Source organism: Sorex araneus, chromosome 2 (genome assembly GCF_027595985.1).
Source record: "Sorex araneus isolate mSorAra2 chromosome 2, mSorAra2.pri, whole genome shotgun sequence".
Classification (NCBI taxonomy): Eukaryota; Metazoa; Chordata; class Mammalia; order Eulipotyphla; family Soricidae; genus Sorex; species Sorex araneus.
In genome coordinates, this window is record NC_073303.1 from 377,706,162 (window position 1) to 377,732,811 (window position 26,650).

The window sequence follows — 26,650 nt, forward strand, 5'->3', positions numbered from 1 at the left end:
TGAGTTTCTGTATCCAATATGCTAACTCCTGATTATGCAGAAAAAATCTTGCTTTAAAAAAACACTTAATTTCTCTCTCAACTCATGAAAGACAAAAATCTATAGCTATACCAAGCAGTCAGCGTTGTTTTTCTCCCACAAGAAGCTGTTTTGGATGAATTGCAATGAACTTACCTTCAGAAAGGTTTGCCAGTTCTCTATGGAATCCTATAGAACTGCATAAGCCTGAAAGCTCTACATTCCTCCACCAAGATGTGTTTGCATCCCTCCCTTCATCTGTCAAAAACAAGTCAAATCTCTACTACCCCAGACTGATACTCAGCCAGAAGACACCAGCCATAACTGTCTGCACACACTGACCCTATCTAACTAATAGCTGTTGCCTTGAGTTCTTCAGATACACCCTATCTACACAGTACCAGTCCTTCAATCTCTGTTACTTACACTCCATGGCTTTAAACGGAACACCTTGGAGAGACCAACCAGAAAGGAGAGCACTGTCTTGCCTCAGTCAAGCAGGGTTTGATCCCAGACCCCACATCCTTGTTTGTTCTCCAAAGATGATTTTAAAAATTAACCAACTAAAGGTCAATCAAAGCTAAAAGTTATTTTAAGGATTTTATGCCTGTGTGGGCTGGATCGATAGCACAGAGGTCGGGTGTTTTCCTTGCATGCGGCCGACCCGGGCTCGATTCCTCCATCCCTCTCAGAGAGCCTGGCAAGCTACTGAGAATATCTTGCCCGCACGGCAGAGCCTGGCAAGCTCCCCGTGGGGTATTCAATATGCCAAAAACAGAAACAACAAGTCTCAAAATGAAGACATTACTGGTGCCCACTTGAGCAAATCGATGAGCAACGGGATGACAGTGACAGTGCATGTGTTCTAAAGAAATAAGTTAAGTTCTTTGAATGGGGAAATTATATTAACTAGAATTATTTAATCTTAAAATATTTCTTTTTCTTTAAATATTGGAGACATGACAACCCTTACAAGAAAAGTCAGAAACTGTTTTATCAACCATTAATATAGACAATTAAAATCAACAAGTGACTACCATAGTGAGATTGAGCGTATCAAAACAATTTTTGCAATCATTTAGCAAAATCATGGGTTACCACTTAAAAAACAAAAACTCAAGTGCTCAAGAAAATGTGCCTCACTTTGCATTAGGATTTGGTGCACCATTTGTAAGTATTATTATCCCATAAGATATGCATGTGTTACACTTGATTCATTGATAAACCAATATACGTTTAATAGGAAAACATAGAAAACATTTTTTTTATTATTTAAAGTATTTTAAATGTTAATCTTGGAATTTGAAACAAGTTTTGTAGGTACAAATAATGTGTGGATAGGAACAATAGAACAATAAGAATAGTTCTCTGCTAACTGGCTTCAAATTGGTGTATATATATGTACACAGAGACATATATATATATATATATACATACACACAGAATATATATGTGTATATATATATATATTCTCCCTGTTAGGAAATATATATATATATATATATATATATTCTCCCTGTTAGGAAATACATGGTTATCTCACATGAATTCATACACTCATGCCTTCCTTTTCATTATAACTTAAGTTCTGTATAACATGAATAAAAAACCATCTCAATTTCCTTCCAAAAATATGGTATCATTCTTGACTCTGGGTATCTACATGTTGTATATGGACAATTCACTTTCTGTGGGTCCAACACGTAGAACTTCTCTACACACCCTTCCACACAGATTGTGCTAGCTAACTTCCTGTTGTAGCTGTTTTCAGATTCCCCCTGGGCTGAGCTTGGGAATCAGGAATCAATCCTGGTGGGAGGCTTGAGGTCTCCCGCGTCAAGGCAAGCACCCTTCCTACTCTAGTCTCTACAGCCCAAGACCTGCTAAACTTTGGAAGTCAAATTACTTTTGAAAAATAAGAATAGTGTGTAATTCTTTTTTTTTCTTTTTGGATCACACCTGGCGATGCACAGGGGTCACTCCTGGCTCTGCACTCAGGAAATACCCCTGGCGGTGCTCAGGGGTCCATATGGGATGCTGGGAATCGAACCCGGGTAGGCCGCGTGCAAAGCAAACGCCCTACCTGCTGTGCTATCACTCCAGCTCCTAGCATGTAATTCTGGTGGATAAAATTAAATGACTTATAGACATCCATGTGAAGCAGGAAATGCTAAATAGGTCCGACTCCCTAAATTCACATTTTCTTCCCCTTCAAATCTCTCACTTCCCAACTTTCTTTCGCTTTGACACTTTTTGTATGCCATCTCTCATCTCAAGCGAGGCTCCGTCTGGAGAAGGGCCCCTGTGAGAATCTCTGGGCACAGTCAGAGCTGAGCTGGCCCGTAGCAGCGCAGCACACGCAGGCAGGATATTATCTCCTGTGTGCAGGGACGTTCCAGCCACAAGAAACGCACAAAGTCTGTGGTAACCTCAGTCCATCTTGCCTCGGAAAACTTGACCGGTAATTCATCCTGCTCTTGTCTGCATACCCAGTCTTTTCCTTTACTTTTCCTGCAGAACTGAATATTCTTTTCAGAATGAATCATGACAATTTATTCCGCTAAAAGAAGAAGGGAACATGGCTAAGAGATGGCTTAAAGGGCGGAAAACTCCTCGAACCTCAGGATTCCCTAGGCATCGCCAAGAATGAATTTTGAGCACTAAACAGGGAGTAGCCTCTGAGTAGCACCAGGTAGATTGCACAAGAGCAAGGGGTAAAGCAAACAAGAAAGCAAGGGCTTAACTTCCATGGGTCCTGAAGCTCACTGGACCCTTCTACTTCTCGACTCTCTGTGAACTGGACACTATCCCACCACATCGATGGGGACCATCCTAACGTCACCGTCAGCTTCTTGTTAAGAACCACAGCCCACGGGGTCCACGCAGGGCTTCTACATATTCCCACGCTGTAGTGACTGGCTCTCTGCTTTACCACCGCTCCTCACAACCTGCCTACTCTTGTCATTCGGAACTCTTTCTCGGGTTTTTCAGCTCACTTCCCTGGCTCCTCCTTCCCAGCCAAGGCCTCTCTTCTCTAACATATTTGCCAGAAATTCACTCAGTATTCTCATTTTCCCTTCTATTCTATTCCAGTGCTCAAGGTCTAGTGGCATTCCCAGTGGGAAACCATTCTAAAGATACTTGCAGCTTCATGAAAGCTCAAGGAAATCAGAAATCCTGGGCAGACTCAGGCAGAGTTGAAATATTACGCTCCATACACTCTCTTTGGGCAATTTTGTTCATGACAGTCTCAAAACAAGCTCTGTATTTATGACCGATAAATATGCAATCCCAAGCCAGACGTCCTCCATGAGCTAAAGATTCATAGAGTGAACATCTTTAAGAGACACTTCCATAAACAAAAATGAACTTTCCTCCGACAATCCAACAAGGCTGATCAAGTCCTGGGATTCCCAATACTCCCTCCCCGGACTCCGTTCCCAGCTCAGTCTCCTAATTCCCAATCACTCCCATTGACGCTTCATCAAGGTCCTTCTGTAGTTCAGCCTCCACTGGTCTACTTGGTCTTCCCAACACTTTCAGCCTATGTGCTTGTCCTTCAATTAGGTATCAAAATCCTCCTTTGTTGTTTCACCAGCCCTACTGAATTCTATTCCCATGGGTAGGATAGAAGCTGTGTGTGTGTGTGTGTGTGTGTGCTTATTTTCATATATATGCCGTCCTCCTCTCTTCTTCCTCACTGTGTGCTGAAAACCTATACTATAGGAGGGTCCCTAACTACATCTCAGAACTTGTGCACCTGAGTAGCAGTTGGCTATGATCCCTTTCCCACGCGAGCATCACCGTCTCTTATTCCTTGTACCCTTCCTTCCATCCATTCCCACAGTACTTAACTGGGGAACCCCTTTTTTTTTTGGCTAAAAGTAGCAGAATCCCCAGCCCTTAATACAGAATCTGTAGCATGAGCTATCATGGATTAATTGCTCAGTACTCTCTAAGTTGTACCTGGAATAATGATAGATTCTTAATAGTTGGTCAATAAATATTTATTAAATGAATATGCAAGTACAAAGTAGTCACTTGAAATAAGATAGAGGAGTATAACTCACAGTAATTAGGGGCGCTATTTATTTTCCAATAAGTTTTGTCCTGGGCTTAGCTACTAAGAAATGTGAATCTGTGTATGGTATTAAAATCACATGTCAGCAATGCTTTTTTTAATTTTAAATAATAATAAACATAAAAGCATAATTAGCATGCAACTGTTGGTTTCAGGAGTAGCTTTTAATTAATTAAATGAGATAAACAAATTGATTCTTTATTTTTAATGATTTGAAGTTCAGGGGAGATGTTTTGTCTGTTTTGTCTTGTGTTTGGACCACAGCAGGTGGTGCCCAGGGTTTATTCCTGACTCCGTGCTCCGGCATCACTCTAGATGCTCAGGGACCATATGCAGTGCCAGGGGTCAAATCCAGGCTGCCCTCTTGCAAAGCAAGTGCCTTAACCCCTGTACTTCCCTTGGTCCCAGTGATTTGCAGTTTTAAAATACTACTTATTCAGAAACAAATTATGTTAGGTGTATTTAGGAAAACCACTTAACACCTCTCTACCTCAGTTTCCAGATTGATGGGGAGGACAAAAATATTTACGTTTAAAAACAGAATTTTAACATTTTAAGCTCTCTGTAAGTCTTAAATGCATTTATCTTTTTTTTCTAAGAGAAATGCAATATTAATTTAACAGAAAAAATTACTCTTAACTCAGAATTTCTATATTTCAGCATTTTTTTCTATGAGAAAGAAAAACTGTCAAACTTTAGGGTTTTTTAGCCTTTTCCATTTATTATTGGAAACTTCTCATTTTTTCTACTTCTTGTAAAATGGTCTATCTTTTCTAAAAGTTCAACTTCGAGTGTAAGAAAAAGAGAAAAGAGTCTTGACACAAAAACTAACCCAAAAATGGGGAGAACCATTTCTACCAAAAAATTCTAAAAATCAGTTGAATGGAAAAATTTTTTTGAAAGATCTCTCAAATGATCATGCCCTTATTTATGGGAAAAACACATGCTGAACACATGTGCTTCTTTCTTTTATATCCGTGTACTCGCACACGTGTGCATATGTGTGAGAGGAGGAGTCTTTAGGTTTGGATCTATGATGCTTATAAACTCTTATAGCCTTAAATCTATCTCATGATGAAATATAAATGGATGTGCACAGTGTACTACAAGTAGAAAAATGTTCAAAGTCAAGTGAATTTTTCAAAGTTATTTATCCTTTGCCTTGGCAAAAATTATAAAAAGAGGCATCATAATTTTAAATCCCAACTTTGGCATAAAAGTATGAAAATGTTGCTTGCTAGCACAAATTAAAGAAGTTTTCATTCAGACTTATGTTCAGAAAACATGATCACAGATTTATTTCCAACATTGGTATTGTGTAGTGTTTTATTCCCTATGAAATAGCATATATATGGATATATAGTGATTCTAATTACTATTAATCTAAGACGGTATTAGCTTCTCTAAACATTCCACCTTAATTAACAGTGTTCCAACTAGGCATCCATTTCCGTTACTTTAGAATTTCAAATGAACTGACCCATTGCAAAAAGAGAGATTTTCTTTCTATATTCCAGAATATATGTGTTCAAAAATCCATTACTAATCATTTCAATGACTACTTGATTCCAGATTTCAGTTATTTGTCTCACTCAGATGTGTTTGTACAGGATCTCCAAAACCAATCTTGCAAAGTCTATATGCATATCACGCATCCCAAACCTAGAGCAGGCCAGATCTCAGCTTACCTTCTATGATGTAAATGCACTCTCGATCTGGGGGGTACTTGCTGGGATAGTTGGGAGAGGTAAATATCCCTCCCTCGGCATGTTTTGTCCAAGTTCCACACTGCACTGACTTCTGTGTTTCCCAGGTGGTTTGCTTTTCTATTAAAAAAAATTAATTAATTAAAATGTAAAAGCTGCCATCCAATCTTTAATAAAAATGGAGCATTTATTAATATCCATGAGTGAATTAACTTCTAAGTTTTGTCTTAGTCAAAACCAATCAATCACATGCACTATAAAATGTTTAGAAATGCTGAGGTATTAAGGGTATGAGTGAAAGACATAGATGCAAATAGAGATCTTCCAATAACATTTTCCCAGCCCAAGAAACACACCTGTTCCCTTCTTGGTTGCCCCAGATAAATGGAGGATGATTAAACTTGCTACAACTGCAACAGAAAAGCAGAATTAGAACCGATAACATAAATATACACTGAAAGTTACCAATTCGATACCAACATAGAGAGTTTAAAGATAAAATGATACCTAAGCAGATTAGTTGCATTATTGTCTATGCTTCTGAGGTGACTCAGAACTTGTAAAACCGCTGCAAAAGGAAGAAATCAGGAAAATTTAGGCAGCGTCTCAGGAAGTAATGCAAGCGAAAAATGGATGAGACCCCAGATCTCCAGGCCAATGCGTTCTTCGGGACTCTAAAAGCAACCATGCAATCCACAGGGGCCGCGCTCCGGGGTAGCTCAGGGGCCACAGTTCTGAAGCTGCTCTGGAGACAGGCAGCTGCTCCCAGGGAGAGGGAGAGGGAGGCAGGGGCGCGGAGAGAGGGGAAGGAACAGGAAACCATTAGGGAGGGCTGGGGCTGACCCTGACACCCTAGCAGGCGGCTAATTTTAGAAAAGGAAATACTGAGGCAGATCCCAGCCGGGCGGGGGGAGGGGGCCAGAATAGCAGTGCTGGGATTAGGAGGGCACTAAAATAGACACACACACACACACACACACACACCCCACCACCACCACCACCACCACCACACACACACACACACACACACACACACACACTTTCCAGCATTTTCAGCATTTTCTAAGCCTTGGAACTAATCTCTTCTAACTTTAATATGTCCGGTCCAAAAGAGAAACAGATCGTTGTGTCGAGAGGCTCTCGGAGAGCATCTTGCTGAGAACGTTTCCAGGCTCAGCGACGCGTCTGGTACGCAATTTAGGACAGAAACCCGCAAAGGCCTTTTCCCTGGAACTTGGTTCACTTCTGTGTTCTTGCTGTTCCCAACACCTTTAGGACACCAGAGCTGGGCAGGAGTTCCAGGAACCGAACCCTCTGCGGTTCGGAGCCTCCCCACCACCCCCACCCCACACTTGGCATCGGGCTCCCCAACCAACCGGGGGCTCCGAGTGCCCAGCCACAAATCTGCTTCTCGGGAACTGAGGCGAGGGAGGGCGACCCAGCACCCCTTCCTCCAGGAGGGACGCGCAGGGGCTGAGCCTCAGGGCTTGCAGGGGACTCCTGGAGAAGTGCGCAGCTGAGCCCTTGCTCCTTCCCACCCGTCCTGCTCTGGCCGCCCTCGGCCTGGCCACCAACACCCTAGTGCTTGTTATGGTCCACCTTGGAGCAACAGAAAAACCTGGCCCTACCGTGGCTACGCGCGCGTGTGTACACACACACACACACACACACACACACACATACACACACATACACACACATCTGCACGCATACACACACACGCGCGCGCGCGCGCGCGCGCGCAGCCGTTGGGACGTGCTGCTGGGGTTTGCTCGACTGTGCCCTTTGGCAGCGCGGCGGGCAGCGCGGCGGGGAGCGTGTACGATGATTAACACACCGGCCCCGCGGGCTTTGAACCACGCATCACGGGATTAACACTCTCACCCGGGCTCGCCCACGGGGAGTCGCCGCCGCCCGCCGGCGTTTCCGAAACCCGCCTGGGGCCGGCGGACTTGGGAGCCGGTGCCCCCTGCCTCCCCGCGCGCACATGGCGGGACACCCGCCGCCCCCCGACCCCCCGCCCGACGGGGCGCCCCGAGCCCCCGAAAGTCCGGCGCCCGGGAGCGACCCCCGCTCCTGCTCTGGTGCGCGGCCCCAGGGCTCGGCTCGGCCCCTTGGGCGATGCCCACCGACCCCCCGAGGGAGCGCGGTGCGGGGCGGCCCCCGGGAGCGGCGACACCCCCAACCCCCCCCACACACACACACCCCGCGGCCCGTCCTCCTGCCGCAATCCCGAAAGTTTCCCCGCGCCCGGGAGCGCCGGGCACTGCGGGACCGCGGGACTCACTGTGAAACAGGCTGCGTCCATGGACCATGTCTGTGCGCTACACCGCGGGCTCCGGGCTCCACTAATGCCATTTAGAGGCGCCGACACTGCCAGGGGCGGGGAGAGCGCCCAGGGGAGAGGTTTTAAATATGCAAACCCAGAACGACGGAATGAAAGGGGGGTGGGGGGAGAGGGGGACAGCGAGAGAGAGAGAGAGAGAGAGAGAGAGAGAGAGAGAGAGAGAGAGAGAGAGAGAGAGAGAGAGAGAGAGAGAGAGAGACGGGGGAGGGAGGATGGGGGAGAGAGAGAGAGAGAAGGAAGCAGAGAGAAGAGAGAGAGGGAGGGAGGGAGAGAGACAGGGAGGGCGAGAGGAAGGCGAGAGGCGAGAGGAGGGGCGGAGGGAGGGGGCACGAATCGGAGCCCACCCAGCTGCAAGGTCCGACCGCGCGTCCTGGGCCCGGCTGGCGCTCGCGTCTCCCGCTCGCTCCGGGGCTGGCTCAGCGCGGCGCGGCGGGCAGCATCCTCCGGGTGACGCCCGCCCGCGGCTGGCTCACACCCCGGCGCCCGGCGCCCCCGGCAGCGCGGCCCGAGGCGGCTCCCTCCTCCCTGGCATCACCGCGGCGGCCGCAGCTGGCGGGAGGACGCGGCGCGCGGGCGGCGGCGGGCGCGGGGCGAGCCCCGGGGCGCCCCGAGTCGGGGCCGGGGCCGGAGGGGCGCGGCGGGCGGGCGGGGGGCCGGTCCCCAGCCGACCGACGGCGGGCGCGGCGGGGCGCGGGGGCGCGCGCGGTCCCCGGCGGCATCCACCAGCGCGAGCGGCGGGTCGGAGCAGCCTCCCCGCGACGGCGTCCAGCGGCCGTGCGGCTCGGGCCCGGGGGGCGCTTCCGCGGAGGCCGCGGCGGCCGCGGGGACGCGGCTGTCAGGGGCTGGCCGGGCGCCGCGCCGAGCGCCGAGCGGGCGGGTGGGCGTCCGGGAGGAGGGGTGCGGGGCGGGGACGGAGGAGGGGACGCGGCGCGGGGAGTGCCGAGCTGGCGGAGTTACCCGGCGGGCGCCTGAGTCATCGCCGTGGGCTGCGCGACCCTCCGGGAAGCCGCGAGCCAGGGGTCGGCGGTGGGGAGCTGCCAGGGCGCAGCGCGTGCGGGGACCCCCGGGCGGTGCTCGGCAGGATGAAGGGGGCGCGGCGGCGGGGACCGTCAGCCCGATCGGGGGAGGGGCGCCGGCTCAGATCGCCCCTCGGCCACCCTCCCCGGGGCCAGTTCCAAGCTGGACCTTTGCGCCTGGAGGGCGTGTATGGGAGACGGGGGAGGCCGGGAAGCTGCCTTGGGGGGCTGATTATCCACTTTTGGGGTTTGGGGGTGCGGGCTACCGCCCCCTCCTCTCGCACCGCTTTCCCCGTACCTGGGGGGCCCCCGGCGTCGCTCGGGCCGGAGCCCAGACGTGAGCGCGCCGGAGGGAAGCGAAGGCACCGCCAAAGTTTTGCTCCCTCCCAACCCACCCTGACGGCAGAGGTCCTCGCACCCAGATGCTCCCGCGAAGACACGAGTGTTTTGTTTGTTGTTGTTGTTGTTGTTGCTGTTGTTTACTTGCCATTTCCATCTCCCTCCCTGCGATACAAACCCCACCCCGAGCCCCCTCCGCGCTCCCCATTGGGCTGAGAGCGCGCGCCCCGCACTTCCCAATCCCGGGGGCCGCGGAGTCGCTGGACACAGCCCCCGGAGGAGCCCCGGCTCGGGGGACGCGGTGCCAGGCCCTGGGGTGGGCAGAAGCCGGGGCAGCCCCGGGCAGAGGCGCTGGCGCGCGCCGCGTGGGGGCGTCCCTCCCCGGGCGCTGCAGCGGCGCCGCCTCCCTGCCGGCTCCCGCGCTGCGGCTCTGCGCTCTGAGCCTGGGGACCCCGGAGACCCCGGCCACCCCGGCCACCCTGGCCGACGCCCCCGCGGCCCCGGAAGCAACCCCCAGCTGGGACTCGAGCGGGGAGGAACAAGGGGCGAGAAGGACGCCGGGAGCTAGTCCCGCGGGGCTGCTAAGACCGGGGGGTCACCTCCAAACCGCACGGGACGAGGCCAGGGGGGCACGGAGCTGGCCCAGCCCGGTTGCTGCCCTCGCCCCGCCGCGCGCCCCCTTCGGGCACCTGCTGCTGCTGCGGCGGCGAAGGCGGCGCGCGGATGCTCACGTGGACGCGCGCGCGCGGGGAATCGCGGGGGGCGCGGAGCTCCCGGGTCCTGCCCGCAGCCTCTGCTGCAGGCGGCGAGGACAGGGGTGAGGCCAGAGGTCTCGGACCCGGCAACTGAAAGGAGGAGGGCGAAGAGACCCCAGAGTTGAGGGCGGGGGCGGGGGCGTGGATCCCGTGCCCGGTGTGCAACCTGCAGGACTCGGCTGTAGCCGGGGCGTCTGGGTTCCAGCAAAATCCCGGGGATTCGCTGACTGCGGTGCGTGATTGTCAGCTCCGGAAACGGCGGGGGCCCGGGCGAGGGGGCGTGATGGGGAGACCGAGCGCCTTCGAGGGGAGCGGGAGAGGAGAGGGGGCGGGGAGGAGCAGGATGAAGCGGAGGAGAGAGCAGGAGGCTGAGACTGGGGCCGGGCACGCAGGGGAGAAGTGCCTTAAGCTCCGGAAAAGCGCCAAGGGCGAGCTGTTTCCTGATGGAAAAGGGGCTTCCGGGGACCCCGTGTCCATCACGTGCCCACTTGAGCACTTGGACTCGGGGAGCAGCGGCGGGGCCCGCAGGGGAGCCGCGCACACGTGCGCGCGGCGGGGTGAGGGTGCGGAGGCACAGGCTGGAGTGGAGGCGGAAATTAGCCAACTGAGAAGGAGGACGACGGCCAGAACGGTCCCAGGATGGGCTCAGGAGAGGACGGAGAAGGAGGAGAAGGGGCTGGAAAAGAAGGTGCTGAAAGTTGGTAGTGAAAAGGTTGAAATCTGTAAATTGGGTGGGAATTGTTCTTTATGTATAGAAACATGCCTGCTCTAGGAATACGATAAAAAAAAAAATCCTTCCATAACAGTGAGGACGTTAAGGTCACTGCGTTTCTCATTGCAGTTTGAAGATGGAAATGGTCACCGCTAAATCTGCCCGCTTACGTCCAACCTTTTCCTCCTTTCTGCCCAGCTTGGTTTCTCAGGACAGATGGACAGATTTTGTTATCTGGCCAAAGAAGTGGACGCTCTTCCTTAGAGAATTCTCGTTTTTAAAAAATCGGGGGAGGAAATGAGGGATGGGGAACCCAAGAATTTTCCTAAGTGCTCATTCCTGCACCATAACCAGTGGCCTAAAATCAAGTTCTTGCAAATACGGGGCCTTTTTGGTCTTTGAATCCAGATTCTCTCTTGGGCACTTCTTGGAGCCAAAAGATTTCATTGCCTCTCCAAGCTCAGTGCTGAGAAATGAGTTGCGTTTCCTGGATCTGGTTCAGACAGCTGGAGACCAAGAGGCACAGATGCCGAGACTTTGCTCTGCTCATTCTCCGGTGCCAAGGCTGCAGCTCTTTCTCTGAAGGGTCTATTCAGGTTCTGACATAGGGGGGCAGAAACACCTCTATCCATCCACCACACCCTGCTGCCTGGCACAGCGCCTGTTTAGGGTAAAGTTCTGACCCAGTCCTGGCTGGTCATCGCTCCCTTTCTACTGAGGACCCATTAATTCTCTCTTCCTGGGAAAAAAAAACTAACATGGGGAAAAGATCAGTTTCTTCAAGGAAAGGTTATGAGCACATAAAGTCATTTCAAGATATGATTATTTTTGAAAAGGAGAGTTTATAAACTGATATTCGTTGATAGTTTTGCCTAAAATGGTACCCTAAGTGAGATCTTTATCGCAGCTCTCCAAGACTAACTGCAGAAGGAAAGAATCAACACTTCTTGAACCCAATAGTGTCACTGTTTTTCTAAAGGTTAAAAGCTTGCACCTTGTAACTATGAATTGGAAGAGGATGACCCTAAGTAATGGAAACGGGGTTGCCAAAACACCAGGAGGAATTCGTGTTAGGGACTTGTTCTCCTAACTCAAAATCTCAAAAATCATTTAGTGTTTGTTTACACACATGCAGTCCTCTAAGAAATTAATAAATCTCCAAGATGCTGAGAAGTTTTCACTCATATCAGCAGCATTGCCATCTTCTTCAAAACTGTTTTCTATACTAAGAACAGTGATTCTGCAAAATTGAATAAAATTGTGCTTCAGATACATTCTATACTTGGTTTATTGCTCAAAACTTCTAAGTATTAATTTATTTCCAGTTAAGAGATGTAAACCTCTAGTTTCCCATCTTATTAATATGCATGAAATGCTAAATACCAGAATGTTTTTGAAAGTTATCTGCAATAGCTTGATTTGAAGCCAGTTTTAAGCAATATCAATGAATCTTTTTATCTTTAGTGGTCTATGTATCCTGACAAAGGAGGAACCTGTCATAAAAGTTAAAATATTTGAAATATTATATATGATCAGACAGGATATTTTATGGACATGTCTAGAGAAAATTTGGTTTTCTTGGAAGCCTGAAGTATTATTAACTATTTCAGGAATAAACTCAGAAGGCCACATTATTCAACCTGCTTTTAAGCTTCTGGCTAACATTTAACTGACAGTGGCTTATTCAAATAACATGAAGCAAGATAATGCCTTATAACCACCACTATAATAACTAGAGATGCCTAGACCAGCATAACCTGAAGAGATATTTGGAAAGGTAAGTCCCTAAGTCGAAAGGAATATTACTGATGAAGGGGCTTCCTTTCTACTAAGTGTTATACGACACCATCTGTCTATGATCACTTTGAGAGGAAAACAAGGTCTCAACCTTACTTGAAAAGGGGATTTAACCATATTTTAAAAATGAATTAAACTAAAAATAAATGTTCATAGTCCATGTCAAAGATCCATTAATGAATACCAACTTTACTTAAAATTGCTAAATCAGGGGGCCGGAGCGATAGCACAGCGGGTAGGGCGTTTGCCTTGCACGCGGCAGACCCAGGTTCGATCCCCGGCATCCAATATGGTCCCCCGAGCACCGCCAGGAGTAATTCTTGAGTGCAAAGCCAGGAGTAACCCCTGAGCATCGCCGGGTGTGACCCAAAAAGCAAAAAAAAAAAAATTGCTAAATCAAACATGTGAATAGTATTTATAAGTCAGATGTAAAATTTTGATCCTTCACTATATAAATTAATAACAACGTGATTCCTTTGACTATTCAGATCATTTAACCATGATTTATTATAAGATACCTAAGTGATTTATAAAATAGGAAAGCCAAAATTTATTTACTTAATAAGTAACTCTGAAAAGAGAAACAAGTTCACAGAAATTAATGTTGAATAAAATACTGCTACTTTCAATAATAGTATAGTCACTTATTCTTTTATTTATTGTCCATTCCCTGTTATGGTATAAGGAGATGTCCCAAGTGTATTCATTTCCCTTTGTGGTGTACAAGGAAAGAAATTGGAAATAGCTCTTTTCCTTGGTTACCAACATCCCCCCAAATTACAATTTCAGAAAAACCTATTCTATAAAAGTTTTGTCTTACAGTTATAATCTTTTAGTCTTGCTCCGGGTTGGGGCCCACATATGGTGGTCTTCACATTCGACTCTCCTCAGAGATCAGTCCCAGAAAGGCTTGGGTGCCCACAGCAGGTGCCATGGGAAAGAAGCCAAGTCAGCCACATGCAAGACAAGTGCCTTACCTGCTGTGCTATTTCCTGGCCCAATAATCACTTTTTCAAAAACCAACGTAAATATCATCAATTTTGAAAAATCAATGTATTATTTAAAATAATAGTCTTTGATAGTTTCCTAATGGACACATTCTAATTACATTTCTCTGAGGCAAATAGATTTATGATAGTTATTATGATGCTATAGGCAACTTCTATCATAATTGCATTTGCTTTTTAAATGATACATTCTAAGTGAGTGAAGGAAATAAAAAAGTTGTTGGAAATGACTTAAAGCAATAAAATTTTAGTAGCCACTCGGCAACCCCCAACACAACCCTCTGATGCAGAGTGGATCTCTGTCGAAGGGAGAGGTAGATAAGTAAAGGGAGAGGAATCGTTATACACGCAGAGGCTGCAGACTTGAAGATGTTACCAAAATTGCATTTGTCTTGCTTGAGACCTGCAGAATAGAAGGCATGCTTTGATAGTAGAAAAATAGGTGCCTTTACCTGGGGGGGGGGGGTCTAAGAACCTCGTTAAAAATAAGAATAAGTTCTAATTGGACCACAACTAACTAACTGCCACAGCCTGACTAACTGCCAGCAGCCCTTTCATCAAAACTAACAATTGATATTTCACTGAGCTCTCCACCTTCCTCAGCAGACACTCACTCTACACAAAGTGTGGGAAGGGTTGTCACAATTTTACCATTTAATTTGCACTATGTTTTTTTTAATTAGTGAATCACTGTGAGGTACAGTTACAAACTTATGAGCTTTCATGTTTGCATTTCAGTCATACAGTCATCATTGACCATTCATGTTTGCATTTCAGTCATTCAGTCATCATTTACCCATCCCTCCACCAGTGCCCATTCTCCTCCACCAATGTTTCCAGTACTCCTCCCCCCACCACCACCCAATCCCCACCACCCTACCCTGCCTCTGATGCGGTGCATTCCCTTTTGTTCTCTCTCCTTTTGGGCGTTGTAGTTTGCAATAGAGGTACTGAGTGGCCATCATGTTCGGTCTATAGTCTGCTTTCGGCACGCATCTTTCAAGCCGAGTGGGTCCTCCCAACATCCTCTACTAGGTGTTCCCTTCTCTATCTCAGCTGCCTTTTCCCCCAGCATGTGAGGCCAGTTTCCAAGCTGTGGGACAGACCTCCTGGTCCTTATGGTATGGTTTTGAATTTTGTCAATTTTCTGATGATCTAAGTTTTTATTATTTAGATTTATATTTTTAGGATTTATCTGCCTAATCTCTGTTATTTTAGCTTATCTTGTGTTTACTTTGTTAGATGCTTGTCTTATCTTTATATTTATCTTGGTGTCTGTGTGTGTGTCTGTGTGTACATATGCATACTCAGGGCTTACTCATGTCTCTGTGTTCAGGGATCACTTCTAGTGGGCTTGGGGAACTATATGGGGTGCCAGGGATTGAACTGGGTTAGACATATGCAAGGCAAGCACCTTTCTCAGTGTACTATCTCTCTGGCCCTGTCTCATATTATTTTTGATAAATGAAGAAAATTAGCCCAAAAGAAGTGCCGTAATTCCCACCACGCAATTACATTTGCAGTAGAGCTGATAGAACACCTGTCTTGAAAATCACAGTGGACAAAGGCAGAATTTCTGTTTTTCAATTTGGATTGTCCACGGGAGTTGCAAAGAAAGCTCTGGTGCTTTTTTCTGCAATTTGGCCACTTACTCATTTGGAGTCAGAGTTCCTCCATAAACACTGCTGGATGGAACAAATGTCCGAGAGGGTCATCCTATACACAGAAAGAATCCAAAGATCAGTGAAGGAAAATCCTAAGTGTCCTCTAGGGAAACTCGTAAAAGAAATCATTTGTGGACAGAAGGGAATTAGAAATGTCCTGTTGTCAAATCTTGCTGAAAGAAATAAGTAGCTATGTTCACACCGAGACTAACATGCATGAAATGCAAGACGAAAGCTAGGGGTGGGGGGTGAGAATATTTTCATCCAAGACAAGTGACAGTCTTTTGATCTGTTAGAAGAAATATCCCATCATAAGGCATTTACAGTGTTTCTATCTGGTGTGGAGCAAAGATGGGACCACAAGTGTCTTGATACAATGCCTGGCCTGTCTATATCCATGTACAGATAAAACTTGTATTTCCTTAGATAAGTTCTTTCATCTGTAAAACCAGAAGGACACACAGAACATTTAATTAAATCAAATGTCATGTGAAGTACTTGTTATTGTGTAAGCTTTATGCTGTATCACAATGGATCACAAAAAAATTAAATAGCTGCTTTATTAATGTTATAATTAGAACTATTATTTTTGTGACTGATATAGAAACATAATTTTGCACAAACCTAGGTTTCTGAATCGTATTTATGTCTGATACCTGTTTTGAGACATATAGGTATACATCTCTAGTATACCTATATAAATTTTGGAAGCATACAGTGACAACTTCTATAATTATAGCAATGGATATGTCACCAACATGTATATTTTTATGGTTTAATATAATGATGCTGATAGATTTCTATATTGATGAAGTACATATCACAATTTGTACATATCACAGACAAATTAAAAAAATTACACTAGTCATATAAAAAACTTCAAAAAATAAAAAACAATCTTGGGATAGGAAAACTGGAACTTGCAGCAGATTTGAGAGGGCTGGAAATAGTGAGCAGGGTTCCCTAAGGGTTTGTTTTAATGCCAACATCTCTCCCTAACTTTACTTTGAATGATTCTAATATAATTTTATTAAAATTTTTTTTGTGTTTTCTACATATATTCTAATGCCTGTCCATCAGATAAAAATCACATTCACAAATGTATTTGGCAGATTTCCTTCTTTACCTTGAGTGAAGGGTTCGGTCTTTCATTTCATAAAGACCTTTACTTTCCCTTTATTTCTAGTTGAACATATCTTAAAGGTACATCTTGAAATGATTGAAATGTATATTTTTAGCTGAATTTCATAGTTGTTGCTTTGGGTTTGGGCCACACCCAATAGTGCTCAGGATTCGCTCTTGGTTCTGTGCTCAGGCATCACTCCTGGTGGTTCTCAGAGGACCTGGTGTGCTGTTGGGGATTGAACCAGGATCAGCCACATGCAAGGCAAGCTTCTCACTGTACTGTCTCTCTGGTCCCATCTAGCTGAATTTTAATTTATTCCTATAGCTTTTGTTTTGATTTGAACTTATCCTAAAGCATGATCCATATTCTAAATTTAACTTTTACTTTGAAGTGAATTTTAAATTTTGAGAGTATTTTGCCCATGTGGAAAGGCTGGAAGTGACAGTTTTATTATTATTTTTTTATTTTTTTTTTGCTTAGTATATCCTGGCTCCTTCCTGCTTTCTCTGAGTTCTGCTTATAAGAAAAACAACTCTGTCAACTTCTGTCACTCCTTGTACCTTTCTACCCATGGAAAGGCTAAAAATGACTTTTATTCAATAAACCTTCTTAAATAAACACATTAGACTTATTTTGTGCATTATTTTATATATTTATCCAGGTGACAATTTTACTGAATGTTTTACCTCGATGGTTATTTTTGCTGCCTCTGGCTATCATTTCTTCAGTTCTTTCTCAGCTCCCACCAAAGATCTCTGCACGGTCCTTTTTCTCCAGTTCATGCTCCATCCCACAAAAGTCATTTGTTTTTAGCTCACTCTTAGAGAATCACCTTCTCACTTCCAGGTCCTAATTCTCTGTAAGTTCTATCTGCTCCGAGACTTTGAAACAGACTGCTGGGAGAACATGGAAACAGATCCTTTCACCGTGGCCCCTGTCGATTCTTATGATGCAGCCACAAATATGCCTGCATCATATGAGAATATGATGTATCCGCTTTAGCTGAGGATACTTTGTTGCCTCATCAGTATCCATGCATCAACTCTGCTTGTTTTCTCTCACACTCCCGCCTTCACCGTCAAGTCTCCACATAGCTGGGACATGTCACAACTTGGTAGCCTCAGAAGATTTTCAGTTCTCACAGGAATTCCAATTTACAAACAACAAAAAGTGTGAGCTGGAGGACCAGCTCATATGATACATCATTTAGGCTGTATCCTGCTTCTCAAAACAGCCATGATTCAAGGAGATAGAGAAATGGAAATTACCTCTTCAAAGTAAATGATGCAGGCTCAGAGCAAGGAGGGTCGGGCATACTGTTGAGGCCATCTTTAAAAAATATTATCTGCATGTCCCTGGGCTTCATTGATACTTCTGGACTCATGAGCGCCAGATGGCTGTGAGGTGAGTGAATTACCAGAGGAGACCAGGAATGGTGCAGGAGAGGGAAGCCATTCAAATGATGGAGAGTTGACAGTCATCCTTTAGTTGAATTCACATCCAATCTTTGTTGAGTTTAGCTATTTTTTTGTTTGCTTTTTGGATCACACCCATTGATGCACAGAGGTCACTCCTGGCTCTGCACTCAGGAACCAGCCCTGGCAGTATTCAGGGGACCATATGGGATGCTGGGAATCGAACCATGGTCAGCCGCATGCAAGGCAAACACCTACCCTCTGTGCTATCGCTCAAGCCCCAAAGTTTGGTGATTTTAAGAGAAGCTGAAAGCTCTAGAAAAAAAAGCAGTGTTTAACATAGTGATGCTGTGAGATCATTGGAGAGAGTCAGGTAAAAAAAAAACTAACTCAAGACGGAAACATGAAAGTGTTTCTATTCTAAGATATATGCCAAGGAGTGAGTATGTAAAAAAGTAGAGAAGCAAGTTAAGACTGAGGTTTTGGCTCTTTCTTTACATAAGCATCATGGTCATTATGGCAGATATTCCTCAGAGACTAGTAGATGGTTTCATATATGTGCCAGCTTTCTGACAGGAATATCACTTGACACTTATATGCATAAAGAGAAAATACTCATTAAAATGGGAGGAAACTGCAAATTTTCATAACTTCTAGGGGGATGGTAGATTGTTCTCATAAATGGCTATAAAAAGTTCTCTCTCTGTTTCTGAAACTTCCTTTGAACATGCCTTTGACTATCCTTTTAAAATGTTAAGGTTTATTTCCATATCATCTAAGCAATGAAACATTTGCAAATATGATGCGAGCAGACAATTGAAAAGTACTTTTAAGTCTGGACTTGACTTCTTGCTGGGTGAAGAGCCGTTCATCATCCCTCTCCTTGGAAGGTCACGCCCTGGTGCAGAGATGAGACATGCCAATGAAGGTCTCCAGAACAACAAATTTCCATCTAACTGATCCAAATGTCCTCACCCTTCACAAGGCTTCTGTATGTGGTCATCTTGAGCCACCTAGCAATAATGGAGCTGCCAAGCAAAATAAAACTCAAGAGCAAACAAGGATGCTATATCCTTAAAGAATAAACACAGCATGTTGGAGTTGGAGTGGTAGTACAGTTGCCAGGCAGTTGTCTTGCACAGGACCAGCCAGGGTTCAATCCCCTGTAATCTATATGATTTCCCCAGCCATCAGGACTAATCTCTGAGCACAGAGCCAGAAGTAAACCCTGAGCACATCTAGTTGTCCCTCAAAAAACAAAAAAGAAATTAGCATGTCAAGTTTCTATTTTGAAAGTAGAATTTTAATAAAATAACAAATGTAGTAGAAAAATTTTAGACAGACATAGAAAGATTGCACGTATATGTGGAATATAAAGTAGCAGAGAGGTACAAGCTTGCAATGATGCAATTTCTGGCAGATATTTCTCTGGACTTAGTTACTAAAATACAGAAATCCAAAACCGTGTGGCCGCTGTGCTGTCGCTCAACCTCATATCTCTTCATTCTCAGCAATGGAAAACAAATTATCAAATGCTTCCTTTTCAGCAGGTTCGACTTTAGGGGGGGGAACTCCAAACAATAATACTGAGGTTTTTGTTGAAATATTGAATGTAATCAAAGTAAAGTAAAAGTAAGACGAAATTTATCAGTTACACAGGAGGGATGGGGGGCTGGGGAGGTGGGGAATGGAGGGATATACTGTGATTCTTGGTGGTGGAATATGTGCACTGGTGAAGGGATGGGTGTTTGAGCATTGTATAACTGAGACTTAAACCTGAAAGCTTTGTAACTTTCCACATGGTGATTCAATAAAAAAAAGATTAAAAAAAAGAAAAATTTTAACATAATCTCAGGGACTGATTAAACATAAATACAATAGGACCTAAGGTAAATTTATCTCTAAAAGTAGTTAGTCAAGTTCAATGAATAAACAAATTTTCATGCATCATTTTAATAGTTATTGGCAATACTGCAAAAGACAACTTTAATTCAACAAATAAACAAATAGAACAGGATCAATTACCACTATATAATAATATTAAGGTTAGCATCTAACATTAAGCTTTAAGTTACATGTCTGGAAAATAAATTTAATCAACAGCAATAATAAAATAATTTGCAGTTAATATATGATCATAGATCAAAGATAAAATTACATGTGTAAATTCAAAATCTAGAAATGAAAAAAGTATTTAATCTTTTGGTCAGCTTTATAGAAAAATTAAGAAGTCAATTTTAATGTAAAAATACATACACAAAGCAACTTGATGTAGATCATTAGTGTTACAAAAGAAGAAAAAAAAGAAAGAACTTATAAAAATTAAGCATCAATGCAATAGGCACAAAGAATCAGGATTATAATAAAAATCAAATTCTAGTTACTGAAAACCAGTAAGTGTTTGCCAAGATCAAAAGCAAGAAAAGGAAGAGGCATGTAAACAATATGAGCGCTAATGAAAGCAAGAGAATTACAGAGACACGGGCAGCTGGAGGTCTTATAAATGCATTAGTCGGGCCCAAGGCAGCCATGCTCGAGGCCAGGGAGCCATTCGAGACTGTGCGTGACCGGCCATGATTCAGAACTTGGCCTCTGCAAGGAGCCTGCAGTGCTGGAGCTGGCAGTATCGGGGCTACTGGGCTCACAGCTGGAAGTGCTCAGGGTCTGTTGTGCAGGTCTAGCCAGGGTTTTCAGCACGAAAAGTTCATGTTCCTTTTCTTGTCCCTCCCCCTTACCAGATAAGCACACTTGATAACCAAAATGGATGGATAAAGTCACAGGGGAGAAATACACACACACACACACACACACACACACACACACCACATACACACACACATCTGCATCACCCGTAGCCATCACAGACTGAGTTGCCAATGGCTGATTCTCTTCTTGATCTCACACTTGGTCCCAGCACATCGAAGATCCTTGTACTCTACCATGTACTCCACCTCTAAAGATAAGATCATACACATTTTATTTAAGACATTTCAGAGAAAATTTAAATGGAGGCAAAGCTCAAAGGATTATTTCCAGAAGCTTGAGAACTTCAACATCAAAACCAGTTGCGCTAATCCTGCTTTGGTGCTGAGTGGCCAGCATTGGTCCCTGAGACTTGCCTTATCAGTGCCCTTTGGTGTCCCGGAAGCACTTTTCAGACGGCCTTGTCTGGCTTAGGGAGCCCATTCTGAGCAAGGTCACACAGTAAAGAGAAATTGGAATAACGGGACTATCAGGGATGAGAGAGATTCCAAAGCAGCTTCCCCAGCTGCAGGAGGCCAGCACAAAGACACAATTCCAGGCGCTTCAGGACTATTAACGGTCAATGCATCACTCATGCAATTAATCACCTGAGCTAGTAAACTTTTTCTCTCTCTTTCTTTTTTTTTATATCCAGTGTCTCAACAGATTTTTCAGATGTCAAAGACCTCCATGGGAGAACCAAGCTCTTGCCTTAAACCTCTTCATTGTGAGTTTTGTTTTCCTTTTCAAAGACTTTGCTTTGAATACACAAAGAGAAGATTCGCAAAGGAGGGGGCAAAGGTCATGCTGACTCAGGAGTTCTCACAGCCACAAGGCATGTGGGCATCACCGTGGGCATCCACAGTACCCACGCAGTGGCACTGATAGCTTCCAGAAACTCTTAAAATGAATTCCAGATTTTTCACTCTGGCACCCTCCTTCAAATAGAAAAACAAAACCAAACAAATAAAAAAAGATTGGTAGATGGATGGTAAATATATAGATGAGAGAGATAGAGAGATGAAGAGATATAAGAGCATTTAAAGAGAAGAAAATAGATATTCGTATCATGAAATTTAATCCCTAATTGTTATTTTAAGTATAGCTCTACCAATCACTGTGACATGACAAATTGTCCCTTCTTTGGAAAACCTATATATTATTTTAAAGCTGGAACACTTTGTTCTGGTTATCCCTCGCATTAAGGACTTTTTATAATGTGTGTTTGGTATATACCTTTGAGTCATTTTATTTAAGGCTTCCAGCTGAAGACTCATTACTACACGCATATGATAGAGGTACTTAAAAAGAAAATCTCTCCCGGAATCCTGAGTATGAGGCTAAAACCCTCTCTAAAAGCAGAAATTGGAAAATCAAATGACAGACGAAAGATAGCTTTTAAAGGGACTATTAAGGCTCTAGCAAGTCTGCACTTCTCTTGGACAATAAAAATATGAGATTATGATTCCGTGTTGCATCTCCTGCCTCCAGCATTACAGGCTAACTCAGGAGCCAAGGAGGACCCACAGGTCGCCGGTCGAAGCCTGGTGAGCAACGACCAAGTGACCAAATCAAGCGAAAGAGATCAAAAGGACAGTTTCCGTCAAATATGGGGATGAGTACCTCATCCGCATGTTTGCATATAACAGGATGCACATGGATGCTTACCTCGGGGCTTGGCCTCCCCCGATTAAGAGACCTACCACACTTTTCAGCAGGGCACATTTTTACCATCCACTGCTCACGTGTATGATACACTTAGTGCCACTGTGCTGGTGAAGACGCAGACACACCTGCAGGTGCCCCGTCTGCCTGGGGGAGACGTGAGTCCCGGGCTCACAAGGAGTCCAAAGTGGTCACTGGAGAGGAAGGTAGCACAGAAGCAGAGCTCCTGGACTAAACCTGCCTAAAGTGCTCCTCCTGGCTCCGCAGGTTCATGGGTCAGTAGCTTAAGTTCCTCAAAGTCTCTTTGCATTGATTTACAGTCATTTGTAGGAGAAGGGAGTCCTAAACGATACCGTATGGCTGAAAGTCATTTTGTTTGATGAAATTGTTCCAGTGGACTGAATAGCAGGTACAATAGCACACACACACAAACACACACACACACACACACACACACACACACACACACACACACACACACACACCACCACCACCACACACCCCATGTGGCAAGATTTTGCCCTGTCAGGAGAGAAGCTGAAAATGGCAAACACAGACCAACTAGCTGGTCCCTGAATTGTGTACATAGCTACCCCAAATTGAGTAAGTTTTTCTGGGTTTTAATTGAACTGATGGTCTTTATTTCTCTCTTTTTTCATAAACATTTAACTTGCTTCTGTTTGGTGGGGCGAGGGCTACATCCTGTAGTGTTCGGGGATCACTCAGGAGGGATGAGGAGGACCACAGGGGGTGCCAGGGATCAGAGACTGCCCAGCCATAGAGCACCTTATGGGCTGTACTCGCCTTGGCCCCTTCGACCATTTTAAAATCAGGTTATAGGTGACTTTGAACTGTAGAAGCTCCTCACATATTCTAGAAAGTAACCCCTTAGCAGACCTTTGCTGCTAGTATTCCAGAAATTACATCATCCTTCATCTCATTCCTTTTTTCCTAAATCTGTTTCAAGAATTATAAAATTACAAGCACTGTTTTGAAAAAGTCACTGCCACCGTGTGTGTGGCTGAGGTTCGCAGGGAAAGGAAGCAGGTGCGGAGGGAAAGAGCAGGTGGAGAAGGAGGAGGTGACGCTGGCAGGCAAGACTAAAACAGGTGTCAGCACTCACGGAGGCATCCGCGGGATGGATGCGGGCTGGGAAACACCCGCTTTTCTCTTCCGTTTTTTTTTTATATTCACTTTCATGCTGTTTGCTCTTTTCCTGTAATTCTCACATTCCCCTTTTCTCATTCAAGTGTGCTGATTTTGTTCACTTAAGAGATATGTAGCCTATGTGAAAATAAAGATGAGGGAATGAAATAATTTCCATCTATATAATTTTCTGTGTCAGAGTCACATAGGACAATTTCTAATATATAGTGAGAAAGTAGATGGCACCAGCATTTCCTCCCACAAAATGAAGAAAAACACCAGCGCATATATAAAGACTTAAACCCTCATCTTTTCTTTCCATTTTCTAGGTTAAATTATTGATAAATTATTAAAAAGTAGAATTGAACTTTGGACCAAGGATCAGACGAGTCCTTGTAAGCTTTAGAGAAATGAGAAGGGATTGTGAGATTGTAACCCAAACATGAAAGCTTGTAACTATCTCACGGTGATTCAATAAAATTTTAAAAATTTAAATAAATAAATAAATAAAAGACTAAAAAATTTTTTTAAAAAAATTGGGGGAAAAAAAAGAAGGCTGCCTTCTTTCTGATTATTTCCTGGCCATATTGTGTTTATGAAAGCTAATCTAAGGAAAGTTTAAAAATAGACAATGGATTCATTACTAAAACCCAAAAATTGAACATGGCCTGACAACTAAACTCTCATTTCTCACACATGCAAAGCACGTGACCCAGTCCATTGAGTTGTCATGCAGCACTGGATAACATCCCTGGATAATATTTTTTTGTTTGTTTGTGTTTGGAGCCACACTTGGCAGTGCTCAGGGATTACTCCTGGATCCACACTTAAGAATTACTCTTGGCAGTGCTTGGGGGACCGTACAGGATGCTGGGGAGCACAGCCAGTTCGAGGGTGTGGAAGGTGAGCACCCTCTGGACTATGCTCTGGGCTTAGCACTGGATAATTCTTAATTTGAAATACTTGGGAATTGGAGCCACAGTACAACAGGTGAGGTGCCTGCATTACACACACCACAACTGGGTTTGGCCCCCAGCACCATGTATGGTATTGGTCACCAGGTGTGGCCCCCAGATTAATAAAAGACAACAAACAAACACACACACACAAAAACAGAAACAAAAACATGAAACTTGGTAGTTTCTGAGTTCCTTTCAACAGAAGAGAACCCATGTACTTACCTTTCAAAACTAAAGTTAATTCTACCTACATGAATAAGGATGAACATGAACATGACTGAAAATAATACAACACAGGAATAGCTTTAATGGAAAACAGCCATCTCAGTATATTTTCTGCTAAGGTTTCATTCTTCTCTGTTTCTTCCAAGGCGAGGTTGTTTTTATCTTGGAAACTACAGCCATACCTCTAAAATGGCGTAAATGGCTACATGTTGACTTTTCAGAGTTAGGTCCACACGCTATTTTTGGTTAAGCGATGAAGTTCTGTCATGTTCAAAAATGTGGCTGGTCAGAAAAGAACTATACTTAGTGACAGAGGCTCGATGGAGGAAGATAAACACTGTGATATTACTCTGGAATATAGACGTGAACTAACAAATGAGCTCAATAAAAGAAAAATTAAGTTTCCATTATAAGACCAATTAGTGCCTACCAAAAGGTAAGGAGGAAGGATCAGGGTAAATTAGGAAATGAAAGAATGGAATTGGATTTTTAGTGGCAAGCTTATATATGGTATACCCACATCTTGATTTGTGATGATGAACACCTTAAATACATAATACTATAATTCAGAGTTACTAAGTTTTAGAAAAAACAAGAATGTGATCAATTTTCCCCAATGTTTTGTCAGGCAGGTATTCACTTTTGGGGAAAAAAAAGAGCATTTTATTCTATTGATATCCATTACTTTTTAATGTTCTATTTCTTTTGACCAAACCCACACCTCGTTGACTATAATGAACCACGGAAGTAGACTGACTTCATATTATATAATTCTAATTAAATGCAGTTAATTGAAACACCCTAACCAAGTTTTTATTTGGCAGTTTTTATGACCGAGACATTTTAATTAAGTAGAATATCCAAGGGATATTGATAATAGCATTTGGTTTAAAATTGAGAACAAAATCTCCTTACCTCAAGAGAATAAAAGCGGTAAGTAGAAACCATACTTCTTTTTCATTAACGAGAAATAGTATTAAATCTGTGAGTGGGACTTTGTACAAAACAGATGACTGTACATTTAAATGATTAGCTGCTATAGAGAGGAGGTGACTTCGGGAAGGGATAGGTAGCAGATCATTTGTGAAGATGTAGCTGATTCCATTAGTCACCAAAGCCTTAAGTGCTTCAAATGCATTCCATTTATCCTGAACTGCAGATGCAAAAATAAAATTAAAACATTCAAGATAAAGAAAATGCAACACTAGTTATCTGGGGAAAGATGTTTATCTCTGCTGGGAATTTTTATTCTCACTCCTCTAATCGAGGAATTAATGAAAATAAGCAGATGACTTGCAATGTGTTAGAATCCCTTCCTTTTGAAATGCTCAGAAATCTCTCTGCCTTTGGAGAATGTTTCATTCATTCTCTGAACGAATTATCTGACTCATTTTTATGGCTTTGCTAGGGAGAGGTCAAACATTTGTCTGTCATCCTTGAATTCTTAATTCAGGACGTCAGAACTAAAATCATAAATGGCTTAAACATGATAAGTGGAATTAGATGAAGAATAGCAAAGACATTTTATCTCTGCTTAGAGATATAAGATATGATTTGGAGAAGTGGAGAAACACCAGTCAAAGAACTTCTGTCATTTTTTTAACTCACAAAATGTCTTGATTAATTTATAAATATATAAATCATGTTCTCGTTTCCATACCTTGATTTGGATAACAAATGGGTGTCAAAATTAAAATAAAAGTATGAAGTTATTGTATAACAAAAACATCACTTGTATCACTTGTCATCCCGTTGATCTTCGGTTGGCTCGAGCGGGTGCCAGTAATGTCTCCATTCATCTCTGTAGCATGCTAGTGTAGCCCAATGGTATTTGCTCACTCCAGGAAGACGAAGAGGCTCAAACCATTCATTCAGAGTTTTGATGAAGAAGTTTGACCATTCCATAGGTGGGCGGCCACACAGTCTTTTG

The 26,650-nt window shown here is 44.3% G+C and overlaps 1 protein-coding gene across 11 annotated transcripts in view; it reads right to left on the reverse strand.

Moving 5' to 3' along the window:
• Positions 1–8,732, reverse strand: part of NETO1 (neuropilin and tolloid like 1) — a 181,831-nt gene extending 173,099 nt beyond the window's left edge. For 8 of the 11 annotated variants that reach the window (XR_008628625.1, XM_055128358.1, XM_055128359.1 and 5 more), the window contains exons 1-3: positions 8,093–8,727; positions 6,162–6,215; positions 5,788–5,925 (exon numbers count right to left, since the gene is read on the reverse strand). Coding sequence is in view for 10 of the 11 variants with exons in the window: in XM_055128358.1 (XP_054984333.1) it covers positions 5,788–5,925; positions 6,162–6,215; positions 8,093–8,120 (220 nt within the window). In the remaining variant the exon portion in view is untranslated. Of the gene's footprint in view, positions 1–5,787; positions 5,926–6,161; positions 6,216–6,312; positions 6,374–8,092 lie in introns of all 11 variants that reach the window. The other 3 variants (XM_055128362.1, XM_055128361.1, XM_055128364.1) reach the window with 3 other exon arrangements.
• Positions 8,733–26,650: the final 17,918 nt, after the last annotated feature.